This window comes from Acipenser ruthenus, chromosome 3, assembly GCF_902713425.1.
Source record: "Acipenser ruthenus chromosome 3, fAciRut3.2 maternal haplotype, whole genome shotgun sequence".
NCBI lineage: Eukaryota > Metazoa > Chordata > Actinopteri > Acipenseriformes > Acipenseridae > Acipenser > Acipenser ruthenus.
The window spans coordinates 63,608,554-63,621,650 of NC_081191.1; the positions used below are offsets into that span (position 1 = coordinate 63,608,554).

The window sequence follows — 13,097 nt, forward strand, 5'->3', positions numbered from 1 at the left end:
GGTTGATCCATTCCAGTATTATCACAAAATTAAACTTGTTATCTAGTATATATTTGTTGGTCAATTAAGATCAAACTAGTATAATTCCTGAAAAGCTGGGAGTCATATTTCTATTGCACGTATTAACCTATATTTTAAACTAGAAAAATAGAACAAACAATGTGCTATACATAAACCATGTACTGGTATTACACATTATTGTTTATTTTCTAACAATTTGGACTTGACATGTTTGACCAGCAACCGTTTTATAACAAACTGTTGGACAACAGAAGCAACTCCGTAGATAACATGTCAACAATTGGGTTTGTTTTACAAAGTTCACATAAACCTCCACCTTATCTTTTAATAAGAAGGAGAGCCACCCTATCTGCGGGTCAGCGATTATTTTTTTTAAAATTCACTAAGTCATTTCCTGTCCAATTAATGTAGCCACTTACTTAACCCCATACAGTAGTGACAAGCAAAACTCTGTGTAAGTTGTTAGTTGTTCTTTTTTTTCTAGTTGCCATTTGTGCCTCCAGTCTTCTTGCACAGGGACAGAGAGAGGTCTTGACTTTACAATACGCAGCGTTGGAACTGTAAGGTATGTACAATTAATTGAACTATATGATATATGTATTAGTACTTCCTACAATATGTAACGATGTCGCTTATTTTCAAGTAAAAAATCAGAAAGTCAAGTGCTGTCAAATGCTAGTTTATAAGTGAGTTTGCAAATTAATTGACAACAATGTCCTCTTTTTTCACTGTACAGTTACTTACATTGCATTAGTGAAGTTAGATAAACTGTGAATGTCTTCTGGGGATTTCATGTCATTGTCTTGTGTTTTTTTATATTTATTTTTATTAATGTTTGAACCTATATGGTATTATTACAGTTGTTACACATACGCAGTAAATCATGCAACATTGGCCTCTATACTCAAAAGTGTCGGTACCAAAAATTCTTAATAAGGGACATTTAATTAAGTTTTAAGGAATATTTGCGATACACAAAACAGTGATACACACAAGTTTTAGTAATGTTTAAGGAGACTTTTCCGTAAAAATGTACCGACAGGTCTGGTATGCCCTAAAAGCACAGTAGCCTAGCCTTCTCCATAGGAACCGCAAATTGTAATTGTAAGCATGGTTGTGCGCTGGTGTAGCATGTATGGGCAATGGTGTCGCTGGTATATGAGGCGCCGTTAGGGACATAATTTAAACTGACACCTCATACACTACACACTGAAATTGCATGCAGTACACACTGAAATCTCATACACTACATGGTGAAATCATGAAACCTCATACACTACAACATGGTGAAATCGCATACACTACATGGTGAAAATTCAAACAAGGTCAGTGACGTCACATCATTAAATACTCCCGCGTCAGGCAACGGAGTTCATTTCAGTTTCACAGGTTGTCAGAATGGAGGGATTGAGGTGTACAGCGGCAGAGCTAATAGAACACATTTTAACTAGACCTGGAATCATAAATACTCTTTCAAATTATTAATAATCACAGTGTATCTTCTACCAATTATTTAACATTAAGAAACAAAAATGACACATACAGTGCAAAACAGACATTTGCTAATAGACAATGCTGACATATTTTATTTACACGTCTATATATATATATATAATATATATATATATATATATATTGTAACGTGCACGGGGATAGGCAGCAGTAGGGCTGGTAGGTAACGTAATCACACACAAAAGACATTGTGTTTGTGTCGTTTTTGTTTCTTAACGTTAAATAATTGGAAGAAGATACACTGTGATTATTAATTTTGTAAACTCGCAACGCTTTAAACATGTTATTCTTATTTCAATCAATATTTTTGGTTAATAACCATTATACAAGCCTTTGAATTTGCAAACTTTTTTTATCATGTAACATTGTTCTACGCACCTAGGTGTAGAAATAGAAACACTTCCTATTGAGATCAGAGATTATGAGTTGCTGTCTGTTTTTGAATCGCGCCTAAAAAGCCACTTATTTAAATTGCCTTTTTCTGCTGTTATTATATTCTTTATTTCTAATTGTGTTAGTATTCTGCTGATCACTTTGTATATGTCATGGCTGTTTTAGTGTTATTTTATTTGTTTTTCCCTTATTTGTGAAGCGCTTTGAGATATTTGGTTATGAAAGGCGCTATATTATTATTATTATTATTATTATTATTATTATTATTATTTATTTCTTAGCAGACACCCTTATCCAGGGCAACTTACAGTTGTAAACAAAAATACATTTCAAGAATCACAGTACAAGTAATAATACAATTAAGAGCAAGATAAAATACAATTACTTTGGTTCTAGCAAGTACAAGTATGACAAAATAGGAGATAAAATCAAGATTATTATTAGTAGTAGTATATATTATTATTGTTTATTTCCACAGACAAGTGCATCATTACCTGTTATTGTGCTGAAATGAAAAGTTATTCAAAAGTAAACAGAAGCCACTGGCATTGTCAAAAGTGTAAAAGTACTATTCAACGTCAACATAACTTTAAACAACACATAGAAAAACATCGTAAGACATTTAAAAACAATATATCTACAACAACTAAATCTCTATGAACCTGCTACACCATGTTTGTTTTATTATTGTCATTGTGAATTTTGTAGTTAAGGCTATCATAATGCATATGTAGGCTATATATTATATCGGCAAGTTTTAAAACAAGAAAATATTTACCTTATATAAAGGATAACGTTTCTGGAAGTGTAAAATCAATTTTCTAAATACACATGATAATGGTAACGGGTCCCAAGCACATTATTATAAACTTAAACACTGGCATGTATTATTGAAAGATACGTATTTGGAAAATAACATAACTGCCAATAAAGAAAATGAAAAGGAAACTGTGAAATTATAACATAACAGGGACAGCTGGAGTGGTCCGGACCATTGTGACTGAGTGGTCCGAGTGGTCCGGACCACGGGCCACAGAATGCTACAACCCCTTCTCCCTATGAAACAAACTGTTAATTTCTGAATTGACAGTGGTATGTACAGGGTGTGCTTCAGCCGATGCCCTTTAATCAAGTCCATTTGAAAGAGTATTTATGATTCCAGGTCTAGTTAAAATGTGTTCTATTAGCTCTGCCGCTGTACACCTCAATCCTTCCATTCTGACAACCTGTGAAACTGAAATGAACTCCGTTGCCTGACGCGGGAGTATTTTATGATGTGACGTCACTGACCTTGTTTGAATTTTCAGTATGTAGTGTATGCGATTTCACCATGTAGTGTATGAGATTTCAGTTTGTACCGCATGCAATTTCAGTGTGTAGTGTATGAGGTGTCAGTTTGAATTATGTCCCTAACGGCGCCTCATACTGGTATACTGCTGTATAAATGAGGGTCGAGTTCAGCCTTTGAGTTTGCACCACAAGCCCGCAGCACTGCAAAAACGAAATGTCAAACCGGGACACATTGTTAAAGAATTGATAAAACTAATGAAACCATTTACATATTGTCTTTTTAATGGTTATTTAAATAGACATCATCTCACTCTTTAGTATTATCTCTTTTTTTTTTTTTGCACATTTTTCAATTGTTAATTTTTTTCTTTTTTGGTTGCTTTTGGTCCCTTTTGTATATATGGCCATAATTACTTTATTTATTATCCAATTTGAGATTTCAGCTGACCATGCTAAAAGAAATTGTATAAACAATAAAACTTTTTTTTTTTTTCTAAATTCTGTGGTTTGTTATCTGTACTAAACAGGAGTCTCAGACTATTTAACTTTTTTTATGGAAGCCTTATGCATGTACATTCATTTCATGTATGGCATGCACCTGTAACTGTTATAGTTAAAGAGTTATGCGCACAAATATAACAGTAAAATAGCTCAGACCCTAAACATGGTGATAATGGCTTTTACTGGCCAGCAACCTTAACTATCCCAAAATATTCCTATTTCCTACTACAATACATGTTATTATTTGTTTATTTAGCAGACGCCTTTATCCAAGGCGACTTACAGAGACTAGGGTGTGTGAACTATGCATCAGCTGCAGAGTCACTTACAACAACGTCTCACCTGAAAGACGGAGCACAAGGAGGTTAAGTGACTTGCTCAGGGTCACACAATGAGTCAGTGGCTGAGGTGGGATTTGAACCGGGGACCTCCTGGTTATAAGCCCTTTTCTTTAACCACTGGACCACACAGCCTCCTATAACCTATTATATGTATCTACATATAATAGTAAATGCTGACAACATAGAGAGAAGTATAGAGCCACATTATGTATGTTATTGGATAGTATTGTAATTTAGTCTGGCTTAATGCGTACACACGCTAGTAAAATAGTTCAGTTACAGTTCCGGGCAGCGCAAGGAACATTGGAAATTAATACGATAGTATCCCACCATGCACTGTATTTTATTTAAAAATAATGTGTTACGCCCCATATTAACAGAGCTCCATATTGCTAAAAATAAATAAAACAAATATTTTGGAAAAAGTAAATGCGAACACCCACACACTTTAAAAATTCTGGTTAGCAGGAGCACAAACAATTTTCTTCAAGGTATCCTCACTCATGTTCTGGCAATTGCCATCTTGGAGGTGATCCAATATTGAAAACAGCCGTTCTGCATCTGTTGATCTGGGAGGCACACTTAAAGCCTGCAGTGCCACTTTGCTGAAATTAGGCAGTGTGTCTTGATTTCAAGTACATCCAGTTTCATGTAGTCAGGGGCAGGCATGTTCATGTAATTGTTGAATTCCCCTGCTAAAGTGAATTAATCTTTAGTATGAAATAGTCAAAACGCTCTTCCATAACGCTCATAATCCACTACAAAATTAATTTTTCAGCTAGGGGTTTAATACCTGGATCACATTCCAAAACAAATCCTCAGCACTGAAAACTTTGGCGTTACTGTTGCTTCCGATTTCTTGCTGAGCCTTGCAAAAAAAAAAAAAAAAGTTGTTAGTCTTTGCTTGCTCAGTATGCGGCAGAATTTCAAGAATTTCAGCTGCGTCTTTTCTCCATACCTTTCACCAGTGGCTTTTGTGCTCAAATCTTCTGAGAGTTTGGTTGTCAGTGTCCGGTATACTTCTGTGTTGGAAAATTCTGAGGCGGTAGCAGGCGAAGACTCCATTGTTTTCTGGGTGTTATTTTATTTTGTTGCATGCTCCCATGTGTTGCCACAACTGTTTACGTAAGGTGTGTGTGTGTGTTTTTAATTTTTTTTACATTTTGACCACTTTTTTAAAACTTTTAAATTGCATTCCCTGCCTCAAAATGGCTTCCCATGTACCAGCATGGACCTCTCAGAAGTACATTTTCCATCATCCTCCTGCTCACACATGTAACTGAGATGGATTTACCAGCGAGCAGGAGGATGATACGAAATGTACTTCTGAGAGGTCCATGGTGGTACATGGGAAGCCATCTTGAGGCAGGGAATGCAATTTTAAAAGTTAAAAAAAGTGGTCAAAATGTATCCAATAATAAAAGCTCTCACGTCACTCATTTCTTCAATACCAGTAGCAGCCGTTACAACAACGTGAATCAGATGAGCCAGGCAAGTGATGCGTAGCAGTTCTGGTTTTTGATTAAGTTTAATGTCCCTGGCAAATTTTGCCATATATAAAGCATAATCTGTGCAAGTCGAGGCCACATTTTTCCATGTTAGCTGGTACTTTGCGAGCATTTGGGCAATCGCTGTGCCTACAGAACTAGTATCTGCAGGTATGAACGTGACATCAGCACAAAACAAGGCATGTTTATTCGCCTCAATCATAAAAAGAAAAGGAAATTGACAGAACTGTCATCAGGAGATCAAAAATCCCTGGACACAATATTTCCATCAACGCATTACATAAGTTACCCAACTAAAGCATCATCGTTGTCTGTCAAATATTTACGAGTGTCAGCGTTAGGCAGTGTTTTAGCTGATGGACAGTACTGTCGCACAAAGTCACCAATGGCCCCTCTGCAATAAACAGTGGCTGTCCAGCAAAGCACAGAGCTCGGACAAACTCGTTCTGCGTTCTCTCTTTTATTAAAGCAATGTATAAAAGCCGTTCACTGTCTTGTTTTAGTTTAATGTGTCACTTACTTTCAATATGTTCTTTTATTCTGTCAGCACAAACATTTACTTCAGTGCAGCAGTATTTGCAACTCAAAATATTATATGTGCATGTTAGTATTTCAATTTAGTTTTTGATCAAGCTAGTTACTACGCCCAGCACTTGCCACAAGAATTGGACTTTGATTGGCCAGCAGAAAATTAAAATCTTCTCTTTGTATATTTCAGGTTACCAAGATGTCTGTGGAATGGATTGGGTATGGCTATGCTGCTCTGGTTGCATCAGGAGGCATTATTGGTTATGTGAAAGCAGGTACAGTAATCTGACTACAAACAAGATTGACCATTGCAATGACAAAGCAGCTTTTTATTTATATGCAGAATATCATGTCTTTGTGTTTTGCAATTATCAAATTATTATTATTATTTTATTATTATCACAAGCCAGAATAATATATATATATATATATATAGATAGATAGATCGATCTATATATATCTATATATATCCTCTTAGATTCACAAATGTGATTGCTTTCACTAATTGGTTTGCGCTGCTTACAAATTCAGGTAAGAAGGGCATTCAGTAGTCTGATGCAGTATTTGTTTTACTGTTTTGAGTCCTTTTTCATATTCCTTCACCAAATCACTAGATAGCTCCACTTCACTACACTCATCATTAGGAATAGCCTAATTTGCAAGTAGTTCATGTAACCAACAGTTGTTTAATGATAAGAGAAGCTTATCTCTCTACAAGCACCATTTACCAGTGCTACTTGACATTGTGATCATTCTTTTTTTTTTTTTTTTTTTTTTTAACCACACCAATTGAACAGTTATTTCTTCATTGTAGTAAACAATTACCATACTAAAACATATTTGTATTGTAGCTAAGACATTACTTCTAATCTTAAAATCAAAAGTTTTAATGTAGTCATGTCATTCATAGTCAGTCAGGCATTGCCCTTAAATTTATTTATTCATGCAGCTGTTTTGTTGCAATGTTTTGAATATTGGACCTACTTCTCACAAATATATACAAAAGCATTTAAATAAAAGCAAAACTAATGTTTGGAATATATCATTATTATTATTATTATTATTATTATTATTATTTTTATTATTATTTATTTCTTAGCAGACACCCTTATCCAGGGCGACTTACAATTACACAAAAGACAATAAGATCTCCCATGTATGCTACAATTAAATGCCTGGGGTAATCAAATCATTCACAATCTGCCAAGCATTACCTTTAAAATGTTATTCATGCAGAAACTGTTAAAGCAAAAGGTTTCCAGTGTTCCATCATCTTAGATGATGACAAATGTGTACTACCTGATATACCACTTAATAGGGTTGACTTATGAATCTGTTCTGTCATAAATTTAACACTCAGTCATATACAGTACAACTAAAACATATTGTCCTGTCAAGTCTCTAAAACATGAAAGGCATGAACAAAGACCTTTTTATAAAAAGGTTGTCTAACTTTATAACCTTAAGACTATTTTTAATACATTATATACACCACTGCTTTAAAACCTACCCTGTAACTTTCTTTTTTTCCAGGCAGTGTACCCTCCTTAGCTGCTGGCCTTCTGTTTGGTAGTTTAGCTGGTCTGGGTGCCTACCAGATGTCTCAAGATCCAAAGAATGTGTGGATTTCTCTAGGTAAGCGAAGTTGTCTAGCTGTGCTTGAACAGTTTCTGCATAATCATAATCATAATGATATGCTAATCATAGAAAGGGCTATTGCTGTCGAGTCCCAGTTTCCTGAATACACAAACAGCAACGTGACTTACTATTGAGAAAAGACGAACAAAAACATCATTGCCCGATCTCGAATCATCCATGACATAGAGGCAGCCATTAAAAAAAAAAAAAAAAACGTCATTAGCTTTCTGAAGAATTCAAAGAGAAGCTTTTACATTTTCAGTATTTCGTTATTAGGCTGTGTTCTAACAAACTGTACCAGCTTGGACAGATTGTAAATGCTGATCAGACCCCCGTTTTTTTCGATATGCCAAGCAATAAGATAGTTCACAAAAAAGGGAGAAAATAAGTGCGACTGGAAATGAGAAGCAGCGCATAACTATAATGTTCCATGTGACAGCAGATGCCGAAGATTGCATCTTTATTTGATGTTTTATTTTTTCCTCAAATTGAGGGTGGGAAATTTGGGCTGCATCTTAAATTTAAGGACTACTTAAATTTCGAAGCAATATGGTGTGTGTGTGTATATTTGGACCCCGCAGGAGCCAGTGCAACCAAACTTTACATGGCCTCTTCTTTCATTCAGGGGAAGGTCGAGGGCAATGTTTGGATCCAAAATTTTGACCCAGAGTACTTTATTTAGTAACCTCATTGCTGAATCACTACAGTAGCCATGTATCTCAAATTAAAGAAACCCCCCCAAAAAAACCCAAATAAATAAAAAGAACAAAAATTTATTGTGCAACACCCAAGATAGGTAACTTATAGGAAACCATAAGGCAATCGTTCCCCAATTTGTAATGCAAGAAATATTGAATTTCCCAGGGCAACAGCGGGTACTTCAGTTAGTATATATATATATATATATATATATATATATATATTATATATATCTATTTGAATGTTTGGTCAGACATGCTTACTAATGACGAAAGAACATAAGACAGTCATTTGCCTTGCAGTACTGTGTAATGTGCGATCAACCTGAACTAAATGTGTCTCAAAAGAGCGAGTGTTTTAAATGTTTTTAAATATCTGATGACAACAATAGGATAGCTGAGTTGTGTGCAGCAGAGCAGAGTTGATGCTACATTAAATCTAACGATGAACTGTGAGTATTATTTTGATGCTTTAAAAAAAAAAAAAAAATGTAGGTTTAATCCTAAATAACAGATGGTTTATAATATATTATTATTATTACACAATGTACTTCAAAATTACCTTTTGTAATTTTTATTGATGTTGCTTAATATGCATCGGTAGTGGGTGTATTTAGCAGCATTTTGAAGTAACAGGTTTGTTCAGTAACAAATTCAAGTTTGAACCAAAAATTTAATATTTATGACATTTTTTTTTATTAAGTGAACAGTTTAAGTTGTGCTGCATTTTTAAGCAGTATGCTTAAAATAAGAATTTAACAAACGTTGTTGTAGTTGACATTGCCAAGGCTACGTTTCTTTTTTACTGTACAGTACAGGTAGAGGTTATAATATTGCATGACACTGGTTATTTTTGGGTTACATGACACAGGTTATTTTTGCATGACACTGTTGTAAAACAAATGTATACATTGGTGTCAAGCACACAATATAATACGTTATTCCTTGTATTAATTTTCTGAGGTAAATGCAACAAGTAAACAATACCTGTTCGTGTTTGTCATAAATACAAGTAAACAATATTTGTTCATTTTTTAACATGTATAATTATAAAACAGTTTAAATATAGGCCCAATGCCTTGTTCTAGTTTACAATAGCTTACCTGCACTGTATTATTATCGGTATCCAACTGGTATCGGTAGATATGGGTAGATAACCATTGGCTATCGGTGCACCCCTAATATATACAGTACACCCTTGCGATAACTAACCTGTTGGGTCCAGTCCTTGTTTTCATTATATCGAGGGGTTCGTTATAATGAAAGGACAATCAAAATGAAGATAAACTGTTGGAGTAAGTTAATGAGATGAGATTGTGAATACAAGTAGAATTACATGTACCTGTTCGTCTCATGTATGCAGTATTCTGCCATTGCTTTATCCTATCGTTAAATAATTAAAATGCAGTGCAAAAATCCTGAATTGAAGCTGAACTTTTATTCAAAACCAATCTGATGTGAATCAAGTGCACCAAATTTTAATCCAACATGCAAGAATCCCAAACTGAGCTTTTTGTTGTTTGTTTTTCTTTAATCAATTTTGCTTTGCTGCATGGTTTCTGAACAAGCCAAAACAGAGTGCTTTTTCACAACCTATATTCACGACAGAGATATGCCTTCATTACTGCTTTTTTCAAACAGTCTATGTAGTTTCCAGCTTTGTTGCAACATAAAATTATTTTTGTTTCGGATGCTTAGTTATACAGTGTATTGTTTATGACAAGAGTTGACTTCACTGCAGGGGTGGCATCGCGTGCCTACAGACCGGGATTTTGACAGTGTCTGTTTATTATTAATTATTATTAATTGTTATTTATTTATTTATTTATTTATTTATTTATTTATTTAATTTGGAGGCCAGGGGCTAGGTACGTTATAATGAAGGGCGAGACTACACGATTCCTAAGACTCTGTACCAAAAAAATAAATAAATACCTTGTATGATGTAGGATACAAATTCCAACATTTATTGAAATACATATCAGTTTACAAATTAATAGAATAGGTGTTATATTCAGCAATACTAATGTCAATGTGTGTCCTTGCTTTGTAGTTGCATCAGGGACCCTAACTGGAGTCATGGGAATGAGATTTTTTAACACTGGAAAATTTATGCCAGCTGGTCTCATTGCAGGTGCAAGGTACTGTACAAGTATATGTTTTATTTATTTATTTATTTATTTATTTTAAGCACAGAAACCTTTCTAAACATTTTTATTTTTTTCTTGTAGTCTGCTGATGCTGGGGAGAATCGGAATGAAGATGCTGCAAAAGCCCCATCAGCCGTAATTTAATATCATAGTTTGCCTTTAGTATCTTTTTCTGGTGTTTCCGGTAGAGATTTCAGTATAAAACCGCGTATTAGGCCTTTCCAAAATTATGTTTGCATAACAGTAGGTTAAATGAGTGTCTTTTCAATGTAATAGGGGGTGTATATGAATGTATATACTGTAACCTCTGATAAGGCTGTGGTGAAACCTGAATTTTGTAAAAATAAATAAATAAATAAATAAAGAATAATAAAAGTTACTAAATATACATTGTGGCCTTCTCTTATGGCAATTGTTCTTTGTTTATTAGTGTAGGATAGTATAAAAAAACAGACCGGATACTGCTGCGTCAACACCCCGGTTTAAATGTAGCTAAAAGTAACACTTTAACCATTTGTTTCCGGTTTTTAATAACCATGCGCAAATAATGTCTGAGGGGAAATATGCGGCTCATGAATGATCCGTGTAACAAATTTTTTTTTTTTTTTGGTTCCTGGGTAGTAAGTGTTATTTCCTAATTGCTTATGCCTCAAAAGTATAGAAAATGGCTATTATTCCCCACAAACTTTGCTTTTGTGACCAGGACAGTGATATTTTGAAATTTACCTATTTTCCAGAACATTCCAGATAGATTCAGTGCTGAGTAAACTTGGATTAACTTCTAGAACTTTCCAGTAATATAAATAGTAGTATAAATACAGGGGCCTTAAGCCCACCAGTTCAGTTTAGTTCCAGCTGCCTAAGTGGATACATATCTGCATTTTTCTGAGATGGCATCAAGAGGCTGCAAGCATCCGGCAGACGCATTTTGCTATGTCTGCGGCCAATTTATCAAGACAAGAGCGAAAAAGTACTCCGTGGAAGCATCTGCTAAGATGTGTGAGGCCTACAAGGCATATTTCGGCATGCCTGTCGGGGATCAAGACAAACCCTGGGCACCTCATTTCACCTGCGAGCACTGCAAAAAAACTCTGGAAGGTAAGATGGACAATTGTTGCTCGGAATTTAATGTTATAAAATTTGTTAAAATTTTTAAAATTGTAAAAGTTTTTAAAATGTTTTACAATTTTCAATGTTATTGAAAAAATATATATGAAAAATGTTGCGAGAATCTCTTACACATTAGTCATGGGTGAAATAAATGTATTTTTGTAGGATGGTACAGAGGGGAAAAGAGAGCCATGAAGTTCGCTATCCCAAGAATTTGGCGGGAACCCACTGACCACTCAAGCAACTGCTACTTCTGCATGGTGGACCCTTCCAAACGTCGGACTGGCAAGAATGCACCTTCTATCACGTATCCGGACCTTCCTTCATCCATCGCCCCGGTGCCACACTGCCATGAGCTCCCCGTACCCACTCCTCCGGAGAGAGAGCAGCCGTCTTTAGAAGAGAGCAGCAAGTCAGAGAGCGAGGAAGACGTTGTAGATCCAGATGACAATTTCAGAGGTGGAGCTGAGGAGAGAAACCCATACTACCCCAACCAAAAAGACCTCAACGACTTGATTAGAGATCTTGGTCTCACCAAGTCCAATGCCGCGCTTTTGACGTCTAGGCTCAAGCAGTGGAACTTGTTGGATGAAAGTGTGCAAGTCGCAGATCAGAGGAAGCGTCACCAACCTTTTTCCAGCTTCTTCACCCGTCAAGATGGGCTCTGCTTCTGCCACAATGTGGCCAGTCTGTTCGAGGCAATCGGAATCGCCTGTAACCAGAATGAGTGGCGCCTCTTCATTGACAGCTCATCCAGGAGCCTCAAAGCCGTGCTGCTCCATAATGGTAACAAGTACCCGTGTCTTCCCCTGGCTCACTTGGTGCATCTCAAAGAGGATTACAACAGCATCAAGACCTTGCTGGACGCCTTGAAGTATGATGAGTACGGTTGGGAGGTCATAGGAGACTTCAAAATGGTGGCATTCCTGATGGGTCTCCAAGGCGGTTTTACCAAGTTTCCCTGCTATCTTTGCCTTTGCGACAGCAGGGACACCAAGGCGCACTACCACAGGCGGGACTGGCCACAGCGGACCGAGTTCTCTGTGGGGAGGAACAACGTCAAGTGGGAGCCACTGGTGGACCCCCGGAAGGTGCTGATGCCACCACTGCACATCAAATTGGGCCTTATGAAACAATTTGTCAGAGCTCTAGATAAGGAGTCGGCAGTCTTCAAGTACCTTCAAGACTTCTTCCCTAAGCTGTCTGAGGCAAAGGTCAAAGCCGGTGTCTTCGTCGGAGCACAGATAAAGAAGATCCTGGAGTGTAATGAATTTCCCAAGAAGCTCACAAGTAAGGAGAAAGCGGCTTGGAACAGCTTTGTCGCAGTGGTTCGGGGCTTCCTGGGCAATCACAAGGCCGAAAACTATGTGGAGCTGGTTGAGACTCTGGTGAAGAACTACGGCACAA

General features: G+C 36.3%; 1 protein-coding gene across 1 annotated transcript; it reads left to right on the forward strand.

The window, feature by feature from the left end:
• Positions 1–480: 480 nt before the first annotated feature.
• Positions 481–10,964, forward strand: LOC117972388 (transmembrane protein 14C-like). Its single transcript, XM_034921152.2, has 5 exons — positions 481–586; positions 6,285–6,369; positions 7,628–7,729; positions 10,484–10,571; positions 10,662–10,964. Exons 2-5 carry the CDS (start codon positions 6,294–6,296, stop codon positions 10,717–10,719), a joined length of 324 nt encoding a protein of 107 aa, XP_034777043.1. The 5' UTR covers positions 481–586; positions 6,285–6,293; the 3' UTR covers positions 10,720–10,964.
• Positions 10,965–13,097: the final 2,133 nt, after the last annotated feature.